Genomic DNA, 20,539 nt, shown 5'->3' with positions numbered 1-20,539 from the left:
GTAGGTACCGTGGCTTATCCTTCGCAATTATTGACACTATCCGGACGACTATTGGCGCCTGCCGCCACTTGGGCGTTCAATAATCGTTCGATGAGGGAGTAGCGGCGCTTCCCGTCCGACGCGGCGGGAGCGGCGCAAGGAAGGCGTCGTCATCCATCAGGCTGACCTGATTCATATTTGATGACTCAATTAACTCTCGAGCTAATTGACGAAAAGAAGGCTTAGAGGCGTCGGTCGATGAGCTTCCTCTGTGCCGGGGAGGATTTGGCCGAGCCCGGTCCCCGGCCCCGCTAAGTAATTAGTGAGCGAAATGACCGCTCGCAGATTCATCCACCCACCCACCGCATCTGGGGACCATCACCGTCGACGAGACAAAAACGAACTGTCCACGTTGAGAGGAAAGTTTTCCGAATAAGAATTGCAAGCCCGTCGTTCTTTATTTACTCCGCTGGGAAACATGTCATTATAATCCTCTGTACTCTCGGATCCGTGGCCAGGGTGTCCACAAGTCCGGGAAGTCCGGAAGTAGCACACTGGAAAAAAAAAAAAAAAAAAAAAAAAAAAAAAAAACACATTGGATCTAGAGTCCAGACTCTTGAAAACATCGGCAAGAAAAAATACTCTTGATTCTATCAGATTGAAGCTTAAATCAAGAACCAAGCCTCTTAATTTGAGCGGATTTCCTTTTGATTTAAGCTTAAATCTGCTTGAATCAAGAGTCCTGCTTTTTCTTGTCAATGTTTTTTAGAGTCCGGACTCTAGATCCAATGTGTTTTTTTTTCCAGTGTACGGATTTGTTAAGGGCGGTCCGGAAGTACCGAAAAAGTGCGGAAATTCTGCAAGACGGTCCGGAATTCTTGTCATTTTTTGTCGCAATTTGAGCGCGGATTTCAAATTTGTGAAATTTTTTGAATTTCGTCAATGGGAGGCACTGAAAAAGTACTGAATTTTTCTGTCGAGGAGGTACCTAATTTCTCGGGAATGTACTGAAGAAGTACTAATACTCATTTTTTTCTTTTCCGCCCGATTTGAGATTCCGGTTGTCAAACCCTAAACTAAAACACAATTGCCCTTTCGGCTTTCACAGCCATCAACAGGTGATTAAAAACGAAGAACGAACTACATTACAACGAAACGGAAGTTAAAACATTATTATCACCGGCAACGCGTCGCGAAACTTGCGAGTGTTAAAAGTTAAAAATTAAAGGAAGAAATCTTTCACTTGAAAAAGTGAGTATTATCTAATAGAGCCCGATAAAGGAGGACAAAGAAACATGAAAAAGTACTGTGACAGCACTGATTTTTAGCCAGCGTATTTCAGTAGACACCATGGTGGCCTTTTTTCTTGATTTTGTATTGTATCATGTCATTCTGCTGGGATAACTGGCTCGGTAGATTGTTGTTTTGAGATACCATGCATTCATTTTGTATTACTTGGTGTATGAGGATGGATTGAGCGTCGAATGTGGAAGAATCTCCTAGGGGTTCGCTAGTGATTGGCATGGTGAACGGAAAGGACAGGCACCATGCAAGTACACTCAATCAGGACTGAAGAAGTAGGGATAAGTGGCTCGAACCTGCAAAATGAAAAAAGTTACAATTCAGCTTTGTTTAATTGTAGCGCCTTAATGGCAAACGAGGGTCCAACGTCATTGTATCCACCAAGAGGCTTTCAATTCACACAAATCCTACATTCTAGTTTTCTATCCTCCATGATGTTCAGTACTCGGTGACCAGTTATCACCGTTGTGATAATTCGATGTATTTTACGATAATTGAATTGCGTCCTGGACGATGCCTGATATACGGTCAAAACGCGTCGGGAACAGAAGTTCTACGTAATACGAATGACGGAACTGCTTAAGACGGTAACTCACTCGCAAGTGTATCATCAAAATCGAACCGGTGTCATCTGTCTCATCATCAGCAATCACCGACATACTTTTAATACTGGAAAGTCTGCTGCACGTTGTAGCGAAATGGAATTCCATCAGACTACCCAAGTAGCAGTGATCGCGATAAATAGCGATTTTATTGGTTGGTTATCGCGATTTTATCGGTGGCAGTTTATCGCAATATTATCGAATAAAAAACTGCGATTTATGGCGATTAAATCGCTATGCATCGCAATTTTTTGTTCAATAAAATCGCGATCAATTTTTGTCGATAAAATCGAGATTGAATCGCTACACATCGCGATTTTTGTTGCAATATCGCCATTAATTGCCGGGCGATGAAATCGCGATTTAATTGCAACAAGATCGAGGATAATCGCTCAGATGTTGATGATCCTAGCGATTTTTAGCCGACAAAATCGCAAAAAATCGCAATTTTTCCGTTGAAAAATGCTTTTGGGTAGTGAGTAAATGCTTGAAAAATTCATGCGTTATTAGGACCAATGCGTTATTAGGACCAACTATGTTCAGGAAACTGCACGTCAGTAGCCATTAGATATAACATTGGCAGATATGCAGGAACTCTGTAGTTCTTTATGCATCACCCCTCTATCAGCTATATTTCCTCGACAAGTAGGAATGACCCGTTGCCTCCAACTGCCTAACCTCAAATATACCAATGACCCTCTTCCGCCTATTAAAGCGCTGTTTCCTGAAACAATGTTGTTTCTAAACTCTGGTTCCTTAATGCCAATTAAATGTTGCTCCTAAATTTAGCCAGAGACAGTGGTTCCTCAATGCAAATTCTACCGACTCCTCATTTCAGTGACACTGCAATGCTTCGTCAATCGTGTCAGGCCCGGATGCTCCATACGCTAGAAAAAAGGGAGACCATCGTGACATGATGTAGCAATTGATGCTGAAAAACCACATTATTCTTCATACCTCCCTCCTTCGGAATGGTTCATCCAAGAACAAACAGCAAAGATTGTTCCAGTGACCGACAACAGGTTTACACCCAAAATCAGTGGTGATAATCCATGCACTTACCTTTTTGTTGAACAGGTCAAATAAGTTGACTTTTGGTGCCATGATCTTGTCTTGAATGATTGATTTGCACTCTCTTCAACTTTCACTGTCTTTAACATTCACTTTCACTTCACTCATAGAAAATGAAACTTTCAACTATGTAGCCGGTTGGTCACTTGAGATCTTGAGATTAACGTGGGACTGAGATCCTGAGATATGTCTTTCGACCAGAGAAAACGAACGTGCACGTGCTTTGGACTGGGACCATCGGACCATCACCATCAAACTTCGAACATCTAATCTAACCTCAAGCCTCCCTGATGCATCGCAATTTTTCCGTTGAAAAATGCTTTTGGGCAGTGAGTAAATGCTCGAAAAATTATTGACCAGTTATCATCTTTCTCTTTTTTGAGAAACTTAATGAGACCCATGATACTTGATCAACGTATCCTGTGTTTACCTACTTTTACAACTTGTTTGACCGTGCCTGAAATCGTCTTACACGACCTGAATATTTGTTGCAGGTGACCGAGCGTGGGATTTTCTTGGCGTGTTGAGCAAAGGCCGCCGACACTTTATGCCGCCTCACAATGCTCCATTCTTGGGAGTCATGGAAGCCGCTGGCACTCCTCGTCCTGTTGAGCTGCACTCTCGGGCGTGCGGAAAGAAAAAGAGGGCGCGACTACGGGGCCGGGGGGCGGCTCCTGGGGGGTGGGGTCCAGGGGGCGGGGGGTAGCGCCCTCCCCAAGGAGCCCGGTCCGAGCCTGGAGCAGCTCAACGTCTGCGACCTCGTCTCGCACGCGGTGCTCCGGACGCTCAACATCTACTGCAACTGCGACGCCAGGGAGCCGCTCAACGCGTCCTCGGCGACCTGTTGGTTGTTCAACGAGGGCGAGAAGCCCGACTCTCGCATCTGGGACGCCTTCAAGTCCCAAGAAAACATCCTGCAGCTGGACGTTCTCATCCGAGCGAATAACTCCCGCATACTCAACTACATACCTACCAAAGGTGAGACTCCTTTGCAACTATCCCTTAGTGACGTGGCTCCCTAAGGTTCCTGCTACCACTACTGTCTCAATGTTTACTCTAATCTCTAGAACATAGGAAATGTTCGATGTACTGAATAAAACCTCCGGCTGTATAAGTAGTGCTTACGGGCCATATAGATATGCCGTCCGTTTCGGGCTCAGAGGTTGAAACCTCCAGATTCTGGAGCCGTTAGCTTCCTCAGCGATTCTGAATTCAGCGGTCGGAGCAACGGCTGGCACACCTGGAACTTTCGGCCGTTGAGCCTGCAAGTATGGTCTCTACAGCCGGAGCCTTTACTTTCAGTGTGGAATTTTGCTTACCAACAGTCCACTCTTTTCATTAAAGACATTCCTTGTTGTAGAATACTTGTAAGGATTTTGTTTAGCCAGACAGAGTCTTTGAAACCCTCTCCCCACACGGAATGTAAGAAAAAAATTTGAAAAAAGGACTGGTTGCCAGTTTCAGACTCGACATAAGTTATTTTAAAGCAGAGACTGTCACTGCACTGTAAGTTTCACGCCGATTGAAATCTACTCACAGAGAAGGCGAAGTTGGTCCGAATTATGTACGCCTTAAACAGAGTTTGTTTCTGGATCAGTTAGTTCGAAGGCTTTGCTTCCATCTACAATGTTGTTTGTTCCAACTTTGACTGTTTTGTCATTCCTTTCGGTGTAAAAGTGCGTTTTTTTAGTTTTATCTGTATATGTTCTTCTTTCTTGAACTGTACCTGCATTTGGAGTGAAAGTTGATTCTGTTCCTAGGCTACAATGGTTGCCTGGGACTGGTTCAGTAGGAACGGAGGGTGGATGGGACTTTAAACGCAAGATTAGCCCTTGTGGGCTACTTGAATGGGAAAAAAAGACAAACAAACATACCCACTCTTACCAAGTAGCCCATTGTGACTGCATCCCTTTGTCGACAGGTATCCGACATTTGAAGAAGCTGAAGGTCCTGGAGATACTGTACGGAAACATCGACGTGCTACCCAAGTTTGCGTTCGCCAACCTGACGCAGTTGCAGGACCTGTCACTAGCGCGCAACGAGATCATGCGCTTGGAGGAGTTCTCGGTGGCCAACCTCCCGGAGCTCATCGTCATCACCCTGGGCGAGAACCGGATCCAGGAGATCGGCAAATTCGTCTTCGTCAACTTGCCGTCTCTCCGCAAGCTCTACATCGACCGCAACAACATCAGCGTCATCCACGAGGGCGCCTTCGCCTACCTCGAGAACCTCGAGGAGCTCGAACTCTACCAGAACCGAATCTCCCACCTCACCAGGGAGGCCTTCAAAGGACTCGTAAATCTCAAAAGGTTATTCCCATTTTTATAATCTCATTCCTCCTCCAAGTGGGAAGCATTAATCGGACCGCGTTAAGCAGTAAGGAACCAAGCCACATCAGCCATTGCCAAATTTAACTGGGCAATTTAATTTTTTACCTAAAACTGATCGTGCGGATTTTGGTGCAAATATCAGTGAATTTTCTGCATAGCAAGACGCAAATTCCTCAAAATTTTCAAAGGAATCCGCACAAACGTTCTCTTGTAAAACATTAAAGTACCTAGTTGAATTTGGCAATAGCTGATGTGGCTTGGTTCCTTTCTGCTGAACGCGGTCCAATTTCACTTAAACGTTCTCTCGTAAAACATTAAAGTACCTAGTTGAATTTGGCAATAGCTGATGTGGCTTGGTTCCTTTCTGCTAAACGCAGTCCTTTTTCACATCAGTAGCGTGAACTAATAATTTTACGTCATATGGATCAAAGAGGAAAACACGAAAACCGGATGCAAGAAGTCTCTGAAATTGGTAAAATGGGCTTATAAGCATGTACATTTTTGGCTGAATCTGTTGATACTGATATAATTGTTTTTAATGTGCATGTTATCTCGCACTTTTGACTAATTTCCGTTTTATACTTTTCGTTGGCCTGTTTAATAATCGAGTCAAACAATTTCGTTTCATTTCAACATTCGTCTGAATAAGTTTACAGCTGAAGTTTCAGTTTCAAATATCCATGTAGCTGAATATCGATGAATGAACTGAATGCACCTCGTCGTTCCTATGACGTTAGGGCATATCGCGAATCCCTCACAAGCCCTATTTTCTCACGTATGACTCTTTTGTTTTCCGGGGCTCATGTGGGACACCGACCCTTACGTCAGAGAGACGACTTTATGCCCATTGGTGGACGATTTAATAACAATGGGTATGTCGCATGCAAGAGATCCAGCCAAGTTAATAGACTAATTACAATTTAAATCACATGGAAACAACTATGAGCACATGAAGTAAGTCCGAAATCCACCTGCTGGTCTAAAGCTGGGTTGGTGCCGAAGAAAAAGCATCTTGAAGGTCCAAATGCACTCGAACATTTATTGTTTTGGGACAGCGAGGAGAAAACCAAGCCTCCCGTAATTTATTGTTGTAGCCTAGTTCTCTCAACATCATCGGTTTCTAATACTTATTAAAACTTTTCCAATGGAAATAGGAATAATTCAATCGATTCTTTTGAATAGCAAGTTATCAACCAACGGGATTTTAAACACTAGATACGTTTCGGCTCGGGCTGACCCAGAGACTAGAGACCCTCCACTGGCCAAGTGGAGACAGGTGGAATCTATTACTTTCGGGGACTCAACAATTCCGTATGGACAATGATAAGAGAGCAACAGTCATCACCCTAATTTCGACTTTTGACCTTTTTTCATGGTGGATGATGAACTTTGGGTGACGTCATGAGCCAAACAAGTTTCCCAGACTTCGGCCATTTTCGGCTCGTTTGAAAAACGAAACTGCCAACACGTTGTTGAACATCAAGTATGTAGGTAAGTCAACATTAGCATGCTGAATTCCCGAAAATAAAAGCTTCCACCATGGTCAAGATAATAGTATAGGGGCTCTTGTCTCAGGGTTTACCCGATGAGACTTCTCTGGTGTGCTCATCGTGATGTTTGAGTCATTTTCTACCGTAAATATTCCTCTCGTTTGCCTCATTCTTATCCTGCAAGAGTCCTCCTGTCGCGGTCGATTTTACCTCGTGGTCCTTCCTGTCTGATGTTCTCAGGCTGGACCTGCACTCGAACATGCTCGCCGAGCTCGGCCCAGAAGTGTTCGCAGAGATGCCGAACCTGGACGAACTCATTCTCGACGAGAACAAGATAGTGCACGTGAACAGCGAGGCGTTCGAGGGGACGAAGCTTCTGACGCGGCTGAACCTGGCCAACAACCTAATCCGGAACCTGGACCCGGGCGTCTTCGAAGACGTCCGCAAGTTGCGCATCATCGACTTGCGCAACAACCACCTGCGCACGCTCACCTACAGCACGCTCCATCCCTTCGTGGAGAATCTGAAGCTTAACACCTCGTACTTTTTCATCGAAGGTGAGTCTCTTTGCTGCTTCAATATTGGGGAACTTTAGGAGCGCTTTATGGTGGTCATACGGGGGGGGGGGGGGGGGGGGGGGGGCAGAAAAAACGCTCCAGCGGGGAGGGTCTTGGAAACTCCATCAGCTCCGAAGTGCTGAGTCAACTTAAACAAAAACATAAAATAAAAAACCCAGGACGTTACGTAGTATTACAACTGCATTGTTAATCGGTTGTTGATGTAACTACCGGGTTAGTTGTGACCTCCACCGCGGTATTATCGTAACTACAGCACGGTAGCTGGCGCATTTTTAACTAGCCGCTGATTATGTCGACTGCCCTATTTTTTGCCGTGAAGGAAACTTAAAAAGAAACAAAACTGAGTCTCATTGCTGTTGTTGTGATACTCAGTTTTGTTCTTTTTTAAGTTTCCTTTTTTTCCGGTCGAAAAGCAAGTAGTAATACTGCGAGACGTCCTGGGTTTTTTTTTTTTTTTTCCATATGTTTTTGCGGCCTTAGTTCTTTATTTTATGGCGATTTAGTATTGTCGCTTCCTATTGAGTTAGCTCCGAGGAGGGGTTTGGAGGATATCCTTGGAAAAGTGTGGAAAAATTGAGTAAGTAGTTGCGCAATTTTAGTCTATACTTATTAAAATCAAAGCTATGTCACGCATCACGCAAAATCCCTCGTATTTTCTGCGGGGGGCGAAGTAGATTTTTAAGGAGGAAAGGGGTCAGGCCTCCCTCGCTTCCGCACATCCACCCTTTTGTATCAACTGCGTGTATTCGCACGGTAGATCAAAGGGGTCTCTCTCATGTACACTACATCATTTAAGAGGACGCTTTTTCAACGCTCACCGGGTAACTCATCTTCTGCGATTGATTTTGTTCTCTTCGGTGCCTGACTTCGTTTTTCCGAGCTTTTTCCCGGGGGCCCAGTCCATCAAATACTCGCTCTCTTCAACCATTGAAGAATTGTGGCAAGGCTTGGATTGTGTGGTGCCACGCAATAACTCGCGTTGCATGGCTGCGCGTGGTTCCAAAGATCTTTATGCCCTTCTTTATCGAGTTTTATGCATTTTGCATAGAATAATTTTTTTCTGAGATTTACTTCTGCTGAACTTGTTTCCACGTACACGAACTTTCGCCGGCTTAAAGGAAGGGTTTCACCGCTGCACGAAACACGTGCGGAACGTGCATTCCACCTTGGAACCGTTTTTGCCCACATTTTTTTTGTAATTATGGATTATATTTCAACCTAAACATATGAACAATTCAATCCTTACAATTATTATCAAGGCTGAGAGCACCCTACATCAATTATTTGCAAAATTCCAAGACAAATGAAGAGTAGGAAGCATACCAGAGTGTGAAAAAACAAAAAAAAACATCGTGAAGGTGGACTTCGATTTCCTAGGGTTCCTTTAACTCTTGTGCTCCCACGACACCCCTATGTCTTCCCTAGAACCAAATTTAGGCTTCAAGATGTACTTTCCAACATATTTTGATTTATACGTATGTATAAACTGCACGAGAGGCTCATGTCATTTATATAATTTTGGAAAAAACGCTATGTTTATGACTTTAATAAGTAGAAGGAAATAACGGTTCCACAAGGTGTATTTCAGACTTTCCGGTGCGCTCACCGTGATTTTTGACCCATTTGCCATTTTAACTAATTCTTCCTCCTGCTCTATCTGAAATTTGCAAGGGTCCACTCCAAGTTACACACCTGTCATTCATCAAAGATGTCAATCTATACATTTTATCGTAAGCTTTCGAATATGCTCAGATGAAGATGGACGTCACCCGGTAAACGCTGTTGACCCCGCACGATCCAGGCACTTAAACTCTGGGAAAAAAGTCATAAACCGCCCTAAACTCGTTGAAGCTCTTTCTGCCAGACCCTTGCGAACTCGTTATTAAGCTCGGTATTAGGCGACGCACTTAATAAGCGCAATGACCTCCCACCCTGCAGCGACGCCGTTTTACGACTCACACGTTGCCACCGCGAGGCGAGGGAAGCAACAGTCCCGGAACCACGTGCACTTTTTCATCCCACGCTTTTGAACCGGACCGTCGACGTTTTCAATAATGAGTTCTCGAGGAACTGAATTTTTATTAGCTCTATTTTTATCGGAGGGGGTGATGATGTAATCGTAATTTGTCGAGTCGCCAGTGCGGAAAAGAATAAATCGTCTCTTCTTTCGGTTGCGTGTTGGGGCTACAAATAATTCACAAAAATTCGTTATTCGTAATTTCCATGATAATTAAAGCTTCTTGTGAACTTCACAAGAAAAAAACTGAGAGAATGAACGAAATATCAATCCGCGTTATTAAGTATGGAAAAGGTATCAACCAAATCGACATACTTTCGGATAGTGGAAGGACTTCTAAGTTTCTAGACTACGAAAAGACTTGGAGTCTTAAATGATTAACACTCTAGAAAAAGTGTTTTAAATATCTTCAGAACTTCAATGTAATGCTTCTTGATTAAATAAATACGAAGGGAAAATACGACTAGAACGAGGCATAGAACCGCGACCATGGTTCACAAGGATTCCCCTTTGTGTTGACGAATCAGCGCAGCTGATCATTTGATAATATCTTCGATTAATGTTTCAAAATAGCTTATGATTTTCGCCGTCTAAGTTTGTGGCAATGTGGCCATCTGGCAACGTTGTTTTTGAAGTCCCCTTAAATTTCATCACTATTAAAAAAATGACAAGCCTTACCAGACGGTAATATTTCATTGCTGTCAATTCACTTGTCATTTACCATTCCCAGAATTTAAGATCCATCGTTAACATTTTTATAGGTCAACAGACCTAACGTAATAGCTTCAAGGACCAACCTCAAAACGTTAAACGCTCACCTCTCGTAATTATAAGTGTTATTGTCTCCATCTAGTGTGCCTGTAATGAACATTAATTAAAAGCTCCTTTTTTTATCCACGCACTATTGGAGGTTTTTTTCTATTCATATTTATATGAATCATGTGTATATTTATTTACTGTGTCCAGAACTTTTGGTCCCACCTTTTACTCATTGTAATCTGTGGCCTGATGACCAGCCCCTGGTTTTGAGCTAATAATCACCGATAATTTGCGTCTTTCGGAAGTCCAGCTAAGATTTCGTGCCAACCCAAAGCTGACAGGTCACGTGTTTCGAATAAGTTGTATCGAATACTCGGTGGCTTAACATACGTGAGTATGGCCCATGTCAATCTTATGTGCCAAAGATGAAAATCGAAGAATTTTTCTCCATACCTTTCTTACGCCCGAAATCGCCCACAAATCGCGTTTTTTCAGTGTTCACCTCTTTTATTGCATTGAACCTTGAGCTAGTAGGTTTTAGGCATCGGTTCTTTTTTTATAAACATAACTATTGTGAGTATGAACATCTGTCGCCTTTGGGCTGGTGATGAAAGAATTGTTTTTCTCCTGTTCCGGTGAAACGATACTTCATTTATTTCCGAGTTTTAGACTTAGGCAGAGGCTGATTGAGAGTCATGTTGCTTAGCAATACGGTAATTAAATAAGACTTAAATCGATCAAATTAGAAAACTCAGACTTTCGTCACTTAATTTACTTTTTTTGAACGACGTTTGGTAATCAATAATGGAAATTTGAAAACTTCTTACCCCTTTACCGAGACTCACGGACTAACACTGCAGAGAAATCGACAAACGCACTCGGTTTAAAATAAATTCGCAGCTCATGCTTTGTCGCCAAAAAGTACAAAAACTGTGAATTCGCCCCCTCATTAAATCTGATGAGAAGACAAAAACACCTCTTCTTCTAATATGCCATAGATAAAAAGTTTACGCATCTCAGATATAAACCCGCGAAATATCTTCCCCTATTCTGAGCGGATTGAGACTGAGCTTTCAACGCTTCAGGACGTGGACCAAAAAACTTCACTGTTTTCACGTCTTCTTCATTTTCATTTTCTCCTCTAATCCAGCCAGCGCAGTTAATGTTGGCGCCTATGAGACAATGCTCATATTGGTCTGATAGTTGTCATCCTCTTACTTTCATGCGTTACACATTAGAATGACCGCAATGGGCTCTTTTCGGAATGTAAAATTATCTACCGAGAGTTCAGGATGAGTAACTGCGACACAAAACAAACACAAGAATTAAAGAGGCACATACATATTCATCTCAAAGGTCTTTTCGCCACATGAAATCAAGTAACGAAGACCGCAGCATCCTGCATCCCGAGCATCAACTTTACATTGGTAGTACTGCCGTGCTAAGGAAAAACGCTTTATGAGCTTCCCGGCGTTGCCACATTTCGATTGATAAAACACGAATTTCCTGATAAACTTATGAATATTTCTCTTCCAATTCTTCAGATAATATCGCTCCCAATTTCACCAAAATTCCTGAAAATTTTATGGATGAATATTCATAACTTTCCTCCAAAATAAACATTTTAATGAAGGAAATTTCGCAACTCTCGAATGTTTATACGGCGTTCTTCCTCAGCGCGGCAGTGTATCTACCGACTTACCCTTGCCCGACGGCAGATGCAGAGAAATGTCACATGTATTTATTCCGGAGCGTGTATATTTTCTATTTCCTGTGCCGACTTTGGATTTTGACGCTGATGATGTCAGCATATTCTCTCTGGGTGTATACTTTACATTAAAACTTGTATAAATGGGCGTTCTCCCGTACTTATTACATAGCCTGTTCCAGTTGGTAAATACCGAAAGTAATTCTATTCAGTCAATGTTGAAAGGCTCAAATGTTGTTCAGGCATGGAAAATTTGCGACAGCCTCCGCGTCTACCTCGAACTTAATGACCGTCTTTTTGCCCAGTCTTTTCGCACTACACTGGAAAAAAAACTCATTAGATCTAGAGTCCATACTCTTGAAAACATTGAAAAGAAAAAATACTCTTGATTCAATCGGATTTTGGCTTAAATCAAAACGAAATCCGCTTAAATTAAGAGGCTTGCTTCTTGATTTAAGCTAGATTCTGATTGAATCAAGAGTACTTTTTCTTTTTGATGTTTTTTGAAGAGTCTGGTCTCTAGATCCAAGCGGGTTTTCCTCCTGTGTTAGCGTTCTTTGAGGTATGATCTCCGTACTCCCGCCACCGTCTATGGTTTTAGGAGGTCGAAAAGCATTTATGATGGCAGATGGCACAAACATTTTCGGTGTGATTACCCACATAGAGAAATCGGGTATAATATGCGTGAGATCCTTAAATATGTCTTTATGACTCCGTTCGCAGCTTCCATTACCTATCTTACCGTCTTGGCAAATCTTAACTGAACAGCCTCCTTGACAGCTGGTGTGTTTCTGCCGACTATTTTTAAAATTGAGCATTTTGGGTATGAGATCTACTTCCTCTTGAAGCTCTAAGCAGTCTCGGAACTTTTTATCTACGACCATGACTCCATCATTATTCTGTCATGCTCGCAAATTCATTTGTCGAGGATCTTATTTGCGATTTCAGGACGAAGGCGTCACTGTTTTTGCCGTCAGTAAACTAGGGACCGAAGACTCCAAAATGGATCATTAGACAAGGTTCGAATTTAAGCATTCTGATAAATTATTCCGTCAGCTCTTGCACGCCACGAATAGGAAAGTCTCCTTCTTTCAAGGCACCAAAGGTAGTTGATAGTGGGTCGGAAGCAACAGAGGCCCGATTTTTGAGCATTTCTTCCAAAGTTAAAATTTTCAATTCCAAAACAGCCACCTGTCTTGAAAGAATACACATGCATCTGGCAAGATTATAACCTCATGAATGGGTGCAGAGTATGCACGAGCTTTATACTTGGCGTCTGGTAGGAGGCTACATTTTGAGAACGGATTATCATTCTCATCTTCTTCAACAACGTCTCTTTCATCTCTGACGTGTCTACTATCTCCTTCATCTATAACGCCTCCACTATCTCTTTCAGTCTTATCTTGGGTATCATCTGTAGAATCCTCCTCTGAAGATGCAATAATAGTTGTTTCTTCGGTTATTCCGGATCATAGTGTCAAATGTGTCACATGACTCGTCTATTTCATCTGCGTTTGCATTATTATTAACTCTTTCAAAATATGACAGCCCTAAAAGGCTCGGACTGTGAGTTTGGGTTCGGGGTTCTGCGTTATTTGGCTTTGGATTGATCGTTTTCCTTCTCATGGACTGATTGACAGACTTTCTTCGTTTGCCCTATTGCTGTGGAAATATCTTGTAGGGGGCTTAGATTTCTAGGCATTTTTTTTCCTTTTACCGATTCCTCTTTCTTCATTCTCTGAAGCTGACTGTGTTGGCTTGCCTCTGGCAGTGGACTTGCAATCTACCCAACAGCGACTGTAGTTGTCATCATTATCGCGTACTTCGATCGGATCAACGAGGGAGGCCCTGTCAACACTAGCAAAAGTTATCGGAACTTTGCGCTAAAGTTAAGTTCCGTAAACCTATCTCTGTGTGGACCCTAAGGCCTTTAATTTATAAGAAATGAACGAAAGAAACATGGAAGAATAAACATGGTTTAATAAGTTTAATCTCCGCCACCGCGCCGACCGCACTGTAATCGGCGCATTTCGCGAAGTATCCGGCGTGAAGTGTGTGTCAGTCTTGTACGAGGCACTGTGCGTTTCACGCCGAGAGCTGCTGACCGCACTGTTTTTGACGCAATGCGTGAAGTATTCATGCAGTCTTGTAGGCGCTGTGCGTTTCACGCCAACCACTGCTGACCATACTACGTTTGACGCAATGCGTGAAGTATTCATGGAGTCTTGTAGGCGCTAATATGTGCTTCATGCTGACCGACAGGCCGGGGGCTTCTCCTTTTCATCTCAAGTCTTCGTCATCATTGCTCTCTGCGCCGCACCGCTTCAGGACAAATTGCGTGTTAGGTTTCTCTCTCAATCAGACTAATGAAAGGTGCTGTCTCTTGTATCACCGAAAGACGAACAAATTGGAAATTGCTATATTTTAACTCTCAGGAAATGAGAGATTTTTAAACCTTCGGCTGGAGCTCCTAGGTTACTCTATCCACAGCTAACGTAGTCTGAGGAATTATTTTTTGATTTTCGAATATTAAGTTCACAAGGGGAAAAAGCAGGGCAAATGTCCATCCTTTACTCTATGCATGTGCATCCCCTCTTTTCTTCCCATTTTCTTCGGATTCTGTCTACGTATTGCTATTATTCTCGCTTGGGCTTTGCTCTTTCTCCTTGGAAATGCGCCTATTCTCCATCGCCACTCCGCGCCAATGCAATGCAGGCAGGGTTCGGAGGCTAACACTTCCGCCCTGTCATTTTCCTCGGTATCGCTCGATTTTACGTGCCTTGGGTATATTCGGCTCGCAATTACGATGCATGCTTTGTATCGTCCGTCTCCTGGAGCGGTCAACTGACGGAAAATAGTCTTGCAAATCGATTCATGAACCTGTTCATCCACAACCTAACGAACGGCCCTCATCATTGAAGCTTTTCGTGTAATTTATAGATCGAGGTCCTTCATTTGACCTGCTCACAGTGCGGCTCTCCGTGGACAAAAATAAAAAAAAAATCACAACTCGACATCTAAATATTTTTTTTGGAGTTCGTCATCTTAAAGTTACTTCTGACTCACAAAGATGGTTCATTTTCAAATTTTTCGCTCAAAACCACTTCAAATTTGGGTAGAAAGTGGGCGGGAAACGGGTCGAGAATCACTGGTCCATAAGAAATCTACACGGGAAATATACTTCAACTTCAAATGAAGATTTCTCGCTTGATTCACAAAATGCTCTGGGTGGTTGACATTTTCTTAATCCTCGGATATCCAACTTCAATTCTACCAACAAGATCTTGCGACTTTTTGCGACTATCGGAGGTATTTGAAATTCAAGTTTGGGTGTTGCACGTTGCTTTTACAGGGGTTTTGGTATTTAATTTGGTTTGGTTTTTTCTGCAGAACGCAGACAACTTACCAATAGGGTCGCTTCACACTCCTTATATTTTCTTTGTTTATTGGTTTGTCTGTCAATTTCAACAATCAGCCCAGCCCACTGGAGGTTACCTTTCAAGCCCGGCCAAGCCAGACGAATTGGTTGACCATCTATTTTCAAGGAAAATACAGTGGACTCTCGATAATTCGAAATTGAAGGGAATCGGCTTTTTATTCGAATTAGGGAGGTTTCGAAATAAAGAGAGTTCGAATTAAAGAGATTCCACGTGGAAAAATTTCGAATTAGAGAGGTTCGAATATAGAGGGGCAAATGGACGGATTTACGCCAAAAATAACCAAAAATATCAGTTTATTTCTTTACTGAAGTAAAAATTACACTAAGTTATTATTAATCATTAATTATTTATATTTAATCAGCTGCTTACTAATCAGCTGATCAAGCGTTTCGCGGGGAGACTCACGGAACTTGTTTACATGTTGACAATCCTATCAGCGCTTTCGGACACCCAGGTACATGAACAGTTGACTTCGAATTGTAGAGGGAATGTACCATCTTATTTCGAATTATAGAGGGAGGACCATATTTACTTCCCACACTTCGAATTACAGAGAGAATTTTCGTCGCAATTTCGAATTATAGAGGGCCGCGCCAGCTTAAAAATTTCGAAATAACGAGGGGAGAAAAATACATTGATTTTCTTCGAACTATCGAGAGATTTTCAAGGGAAACAGACTTTCCTTCGAATTAACGAGGTTTTCGAAGTATCGAGGTTCGAATTATCGAGGTTCGAATTATCGAGAGTCCACTGTAATTAAGAACCAATTGGACGTATTTCTACCAAACGGAACTATGTGCATTAAGACATGAGCCCTGAGACTCAGGAGAGTATATGCATAACAGGGCTCACGTCATGATGCACACGGTTCCGTCTGGCAGAAATACGTCCAAATGACCCTCCGTGTGTTTCAGTTTCCAGGAGAGGAGATGGACATCACTCTAGCATCCCCTTCACCATGAATTTTTAAGTTGCGTTGAATTGTTTACCGTAGAACTCACGTCGTCGAACGAAATTCCGGCAAAACGACTGACGTGTGACAGGACTGATAGGAGAGACCTCGGAAGTTGTAAGCGACGCGTCTCTCAAACAGTCCAAAGGGCTGCTTAAACTATGATTCCCGTTTTAAACTGCCCGTCGATAGTTCGAACCCAGAACACCTCTACAAATGGGCCCTGTTTACTTGATCCTGAATGCTGCCATCTTTTGGGCTTTTTACTTTCTCGCTCCCATAGGGTAGAGAGGAAGTATTGTCATCCTCCAAGAAGAAAAAAAAAAAAAAAAGTTGAAATTTCATCATTTCTAGACGTTTGAAGGTCCCAGGAGTAAAAATAACCATACTTGAAAAAATGTGTGTCCGTCCGTGTGGCGTCCCCCAAATCTGTGTACAGCGATATCTCAGAATCTATCTGTTCGATTTCATTCAAAATTGGCACAGGACACCATATCTATGGTCTCCTTATGCACGTCCAACGATTTTGAGGTACGCTAAAATTTGGGGGGGCTACGCTCAATTGTCCATTTTTAGCAAAATCACACGGAAAGCTCATTTTGAGGGACTGTAAATTTTAAAAAATGCCTTTAATTCTTTAAAATTGGGCATCAAGCACATCACCTGGGTCATTAATTTAAGATCCTAAAAGATCTTTGGACTAAACTCAAAATTCAAGGGATTACGAGGCCCAAAAGTAGGGCACTTTGCTCCGCGACATTCCACAAACAACTCATTTTCAAAGACTGTAAATTTGAAAAAAAATGCCTTTCATTTCTTCGAAAGTTGGCATAAGAGCACCACCTGGTTCAATAATGTAAGTTCCTATGAGGTCTTTGGACTAAACTAAAAATTGAAGGGTTGCGCGTCATATAGCGAGGAGAGCACTTCGGTCACACGGAGAGCTCATGGACTGTAGATTTTGAAAAAAATGCCTTTAATTCTTTGAAAGTTGGCTCAAAAGCACCATCTGAGTCATTAATTTAAGTTCCTAAAGGATTCTTGGACTAATCTCATAATTGCAGAGGGGCCGATAGGAGACGCTCAATTCTCTGATAAATGAGTCGGAACGCTTCTAGATAATAGCAGCAAACGCTTTGAGTCAGGTGAAACCTAGGAATTCAAATGCATTATATAATGCATCATATACTATTTCCAAAATTACTCCGTAGGTATACACAAAGCAAAATTAGACAACTAATTAGGTACATACTCACATTACAAAGGTACAATGAATCATCAAGCTAACGCCAAGAACTGACACTTAGATCTTTATTAAAAACTAATATGTTTGTTGTTAATGAATTTAGAATCCCGGCAGATTCCATCTTTTGCGGTTCCTTTTTACGAGGTACTAAGCACAAATATAATATAATAATTCGGCACAAATATGACTGATTTAATGCTTGTTAATAAAGGAGGTTATAATTGTTATAACCTGTTTGTTGACGTTTGTCGACAGCAGCAAGGAGATCGCGCGCAGCGCTCTCTATTGTTTTCGCTTTGAATTACGGGAATACGCGGTAAGGAGATGGCGCTCCTGGCGGGCAAGTGGTGAACCTTCCAGCAGGTAGATTCGCCCGCCAAATTTAAAATTTGGGAGATGCTAAGCGAAAACCGTTTAGTTTTAAGACTATTTGAACATCGAATAGTCATTCTACCCATTCAAGTAGATATTTGATGGCTTTTGACCGTGCTTAAGGAGAGATTATAATATAAAATCGTATCTGAAGTATGATGTCAATGAATCTAATGGATCCTAATGAATCGTAGAAAAGCTAAGATTTTTACGGATCGCCATCTTTGACAGGAGACTTTGTTAATCAATTACATATTTAATTGAAGATGCCTCATAAAATCAACAAGTCGAGTCCGAATATATGAATTCATCACATATCGCGAAGACATTTACAATAAAGTTCAGTGGTTTGAATAAAAATTTCATAACTATTATCCTGTGATCAAAATTCCGATCAAACTTTATGATTTTGTAAAATTGGCAGTATTTTTCTAAATATTCCAGTAAAAGTGTCTATGCCGGCGCGAAGCGCCGGCTCGAGCGAGAAAGTCCCGTGCGGTCTCCGCACCAATCCGCTAAGCGGATGGGGGGGCGAAGCCCCCCAAATGCCGGCGCGAAGCGCCGCGCATAAATTGGCCGGAGGCCAATTTTTTCCATCTTCTGTTTCTCAATTTTGAGGTCATTTAATTTGATTGCGTCCAATGTTTCTGGAAGAAAAAAAAGAACTGGTTATTTAGAGAAAGAAAGATACCAATCCATGTAATGAAGTTGCTGTGAAATATATACTCCCTTGGAGCGGAAGATGATCATTGGGTGACGGGAAAAGAAATCCTATCACAACTTTTGTAACGAGTCTATTACTTTGCTTATCAGTGAAAACCTTCTGCAAAGACATAAAATCTCATTTCCTTATGAAAATGAAATATCTTTGATACCAACATCTTGATTTCAAAGATGAAAAATAATTGTCTGTCTCTAGATGTGTCTGTGTCTTCGAAACGAATTATCCCGGGAGTAAAATAAATGGAGCCTCTAAAAAAGGTTACAGTTAGCAAATACCACTATTTATGCTAGGAACGCACCCTATCGTATTACCATGGAGTTGGACCATCGCCTATTTTACTTCCTTCATGGTACAAATGGTAATTTTATTTTACTGTAAAATCATTCTCATCTCTCTTTATGAACCAGACAAGAATATTCTTATATGCCACAGAAGAATCCTGTGATTTTTCATCTGCTTAACAACGTTAGCCTTTCTGCTGTTGTTATTAGAACTTTACAGTATTCATGATACACAAGTTGTCATAAAAAAAAAATTACAAATTATTCAATGTTCAGATAACATCTCTAGTATCAATATAGAAGTTGTAAGTTAAGATTTTTCAGAGGGAAATTCCCCACGTCTGCAGTCAAAATGAAGCAAGGACCTCGCCCAGTAATTGATTATGTATTTTCCCAGCTGAATTCAAACACTTTCCTCCATTAAATGATGATTCCTGGGAAAATCAACGGTTCCCAAAGTAAATCCAACGTCCCAATACGCTGGGTCATGTTGGGAAGAAACTTATGTCTCATTTGGATTTTGTACCTAACACTACATACTTATACATCCATCTGCATGGCTGTCATCTTTCCATCCACGAGAAAAACAATACAGATGTGCCCCGATCTGTAAGTACCAACAACGTAAGAACAGTGGTGCATTCCCAATATTCTCTCCGTAAATCAACACCAAAATATCCAATAAGATTTTATTGCATTCAAAAATTCGATCACTCTTGACTATCAGACTAAGACTGATACTTTGAGATGCAACATCTTTCCTTCCCGAAATCTTTCCTCAGTTACCGATGAAATCCTTCCATTTACGCTCGGAAAATCTTATCCACTCGATTTACATTTAAAAGGAATGATTAGAAATTGGCTCTGAATCGATGATAAAATGCGTCCTGTGTAATTTTGGTACATTTCTAAAATAAATAAAAAACAAGAAGAAGAAAACTTACATACCACGTCGGTTAGCATCGTTCCGTACAATGCTACAGGATAAAAACCCTATTGTTTACTTTGAAATGATGCGGAAACACAACTTCTTCCCACTATGACAATTTGATTTTTCCCCCCAAAAAATGTTTTCTATCCCACCCTGGGACATCAGATTATGTACGGATATTTATTCAAACAGTCAGCCATTACAACACATCCCATCTGGTGCAGTTGAACGATTCAATTCGGTTTCCTGCGTTATTTTAAAACGACAATTAGCAAAGTAGATATGAAGTGTATGTTTTATGGAGTTCTACCTCTAATCATTTTCCTTAGAGAAAATAATGTATATTCATCACTGACAATGTTCTTCGACTTGTTCAATTTCCCGATAATACCAAAATCGACACAGAAATATTTACAGAGATTCGTTTGACTTTTTTGTGAATCTTTGTTACTAAGAACCCTTCCTGTTACCCATTTATAGAGGAAGGATTTATGGCAATAAAAATTACGGGTGCATTAGGAGCCGATCACAAAAATTCAAGATTTAATGACATTTTTTTAATTCTTCTTTTGCCCTCTCCCTTTTCTCTCTTTACTCTCTCTTTCCACTTGCTCCTTATTTCCTCCTTTTGCCTAACATCGGTGCGGCTTTTTTTTTTCTTGGAAAGCAACTTCAATGAGAATCGGAGATGCATCGGAGGGGCTCTTAGTATTAAGAACAGTGGCGTGGCGTAAATTGCGGTGTATCGATTTTTATG

The 20,539-nt window shown here is 41.7% G+C and overlaps 1 protein-coding gene across 1 annotated transcript in view; it reads left to right on the top strand.

The window, feature by feature from the left end:
• The window catches only part of Con (leucine rich repeat protein connectin), a 123,103-nt gene that overhangs the window by 21,873 nt on the left and 80,691 nt on the right, over positions 1-20,539 (top strand). The window contains exons 2-4 of the mRNA XM_072298347.1: positions 3,449-3,932; positions 4,876-5,263; positions 7,015-7,331. Coding sequence (XP_072154448.1) covers positions 3,515-3,932; positions 4,876-5,263; positions 7,015-7,331 — 1,123 coding nt within the window. The 5' untranslated portion in view covers positions 3,449-3,514. The remainder of the gene's footprint in view (positions 1-3,448; positions 3,933-4,875; positions 5,264-7,014; positions 7,332-20,539) is intronic.

The sequence above is a fragment of the Bemisia tabaci genome, chromosome 3, assembly GCF_918797505.1.
Source record: "Bemisia tabaci chromosome 3, PGI_BMITA_v3".
Classification (NCBI taxonomy): domain Eukaryota; kingdom Metazoa; phylum Arthropoda; class Insecta; order Hemiptera; family Aleyrodidae; genus Bemisia; species Bemisia tabaci.
Note: the sequence above shows the minus strand (reverse complement) of the source record. Positions and strands in the feature narration are given on the sequence as shown.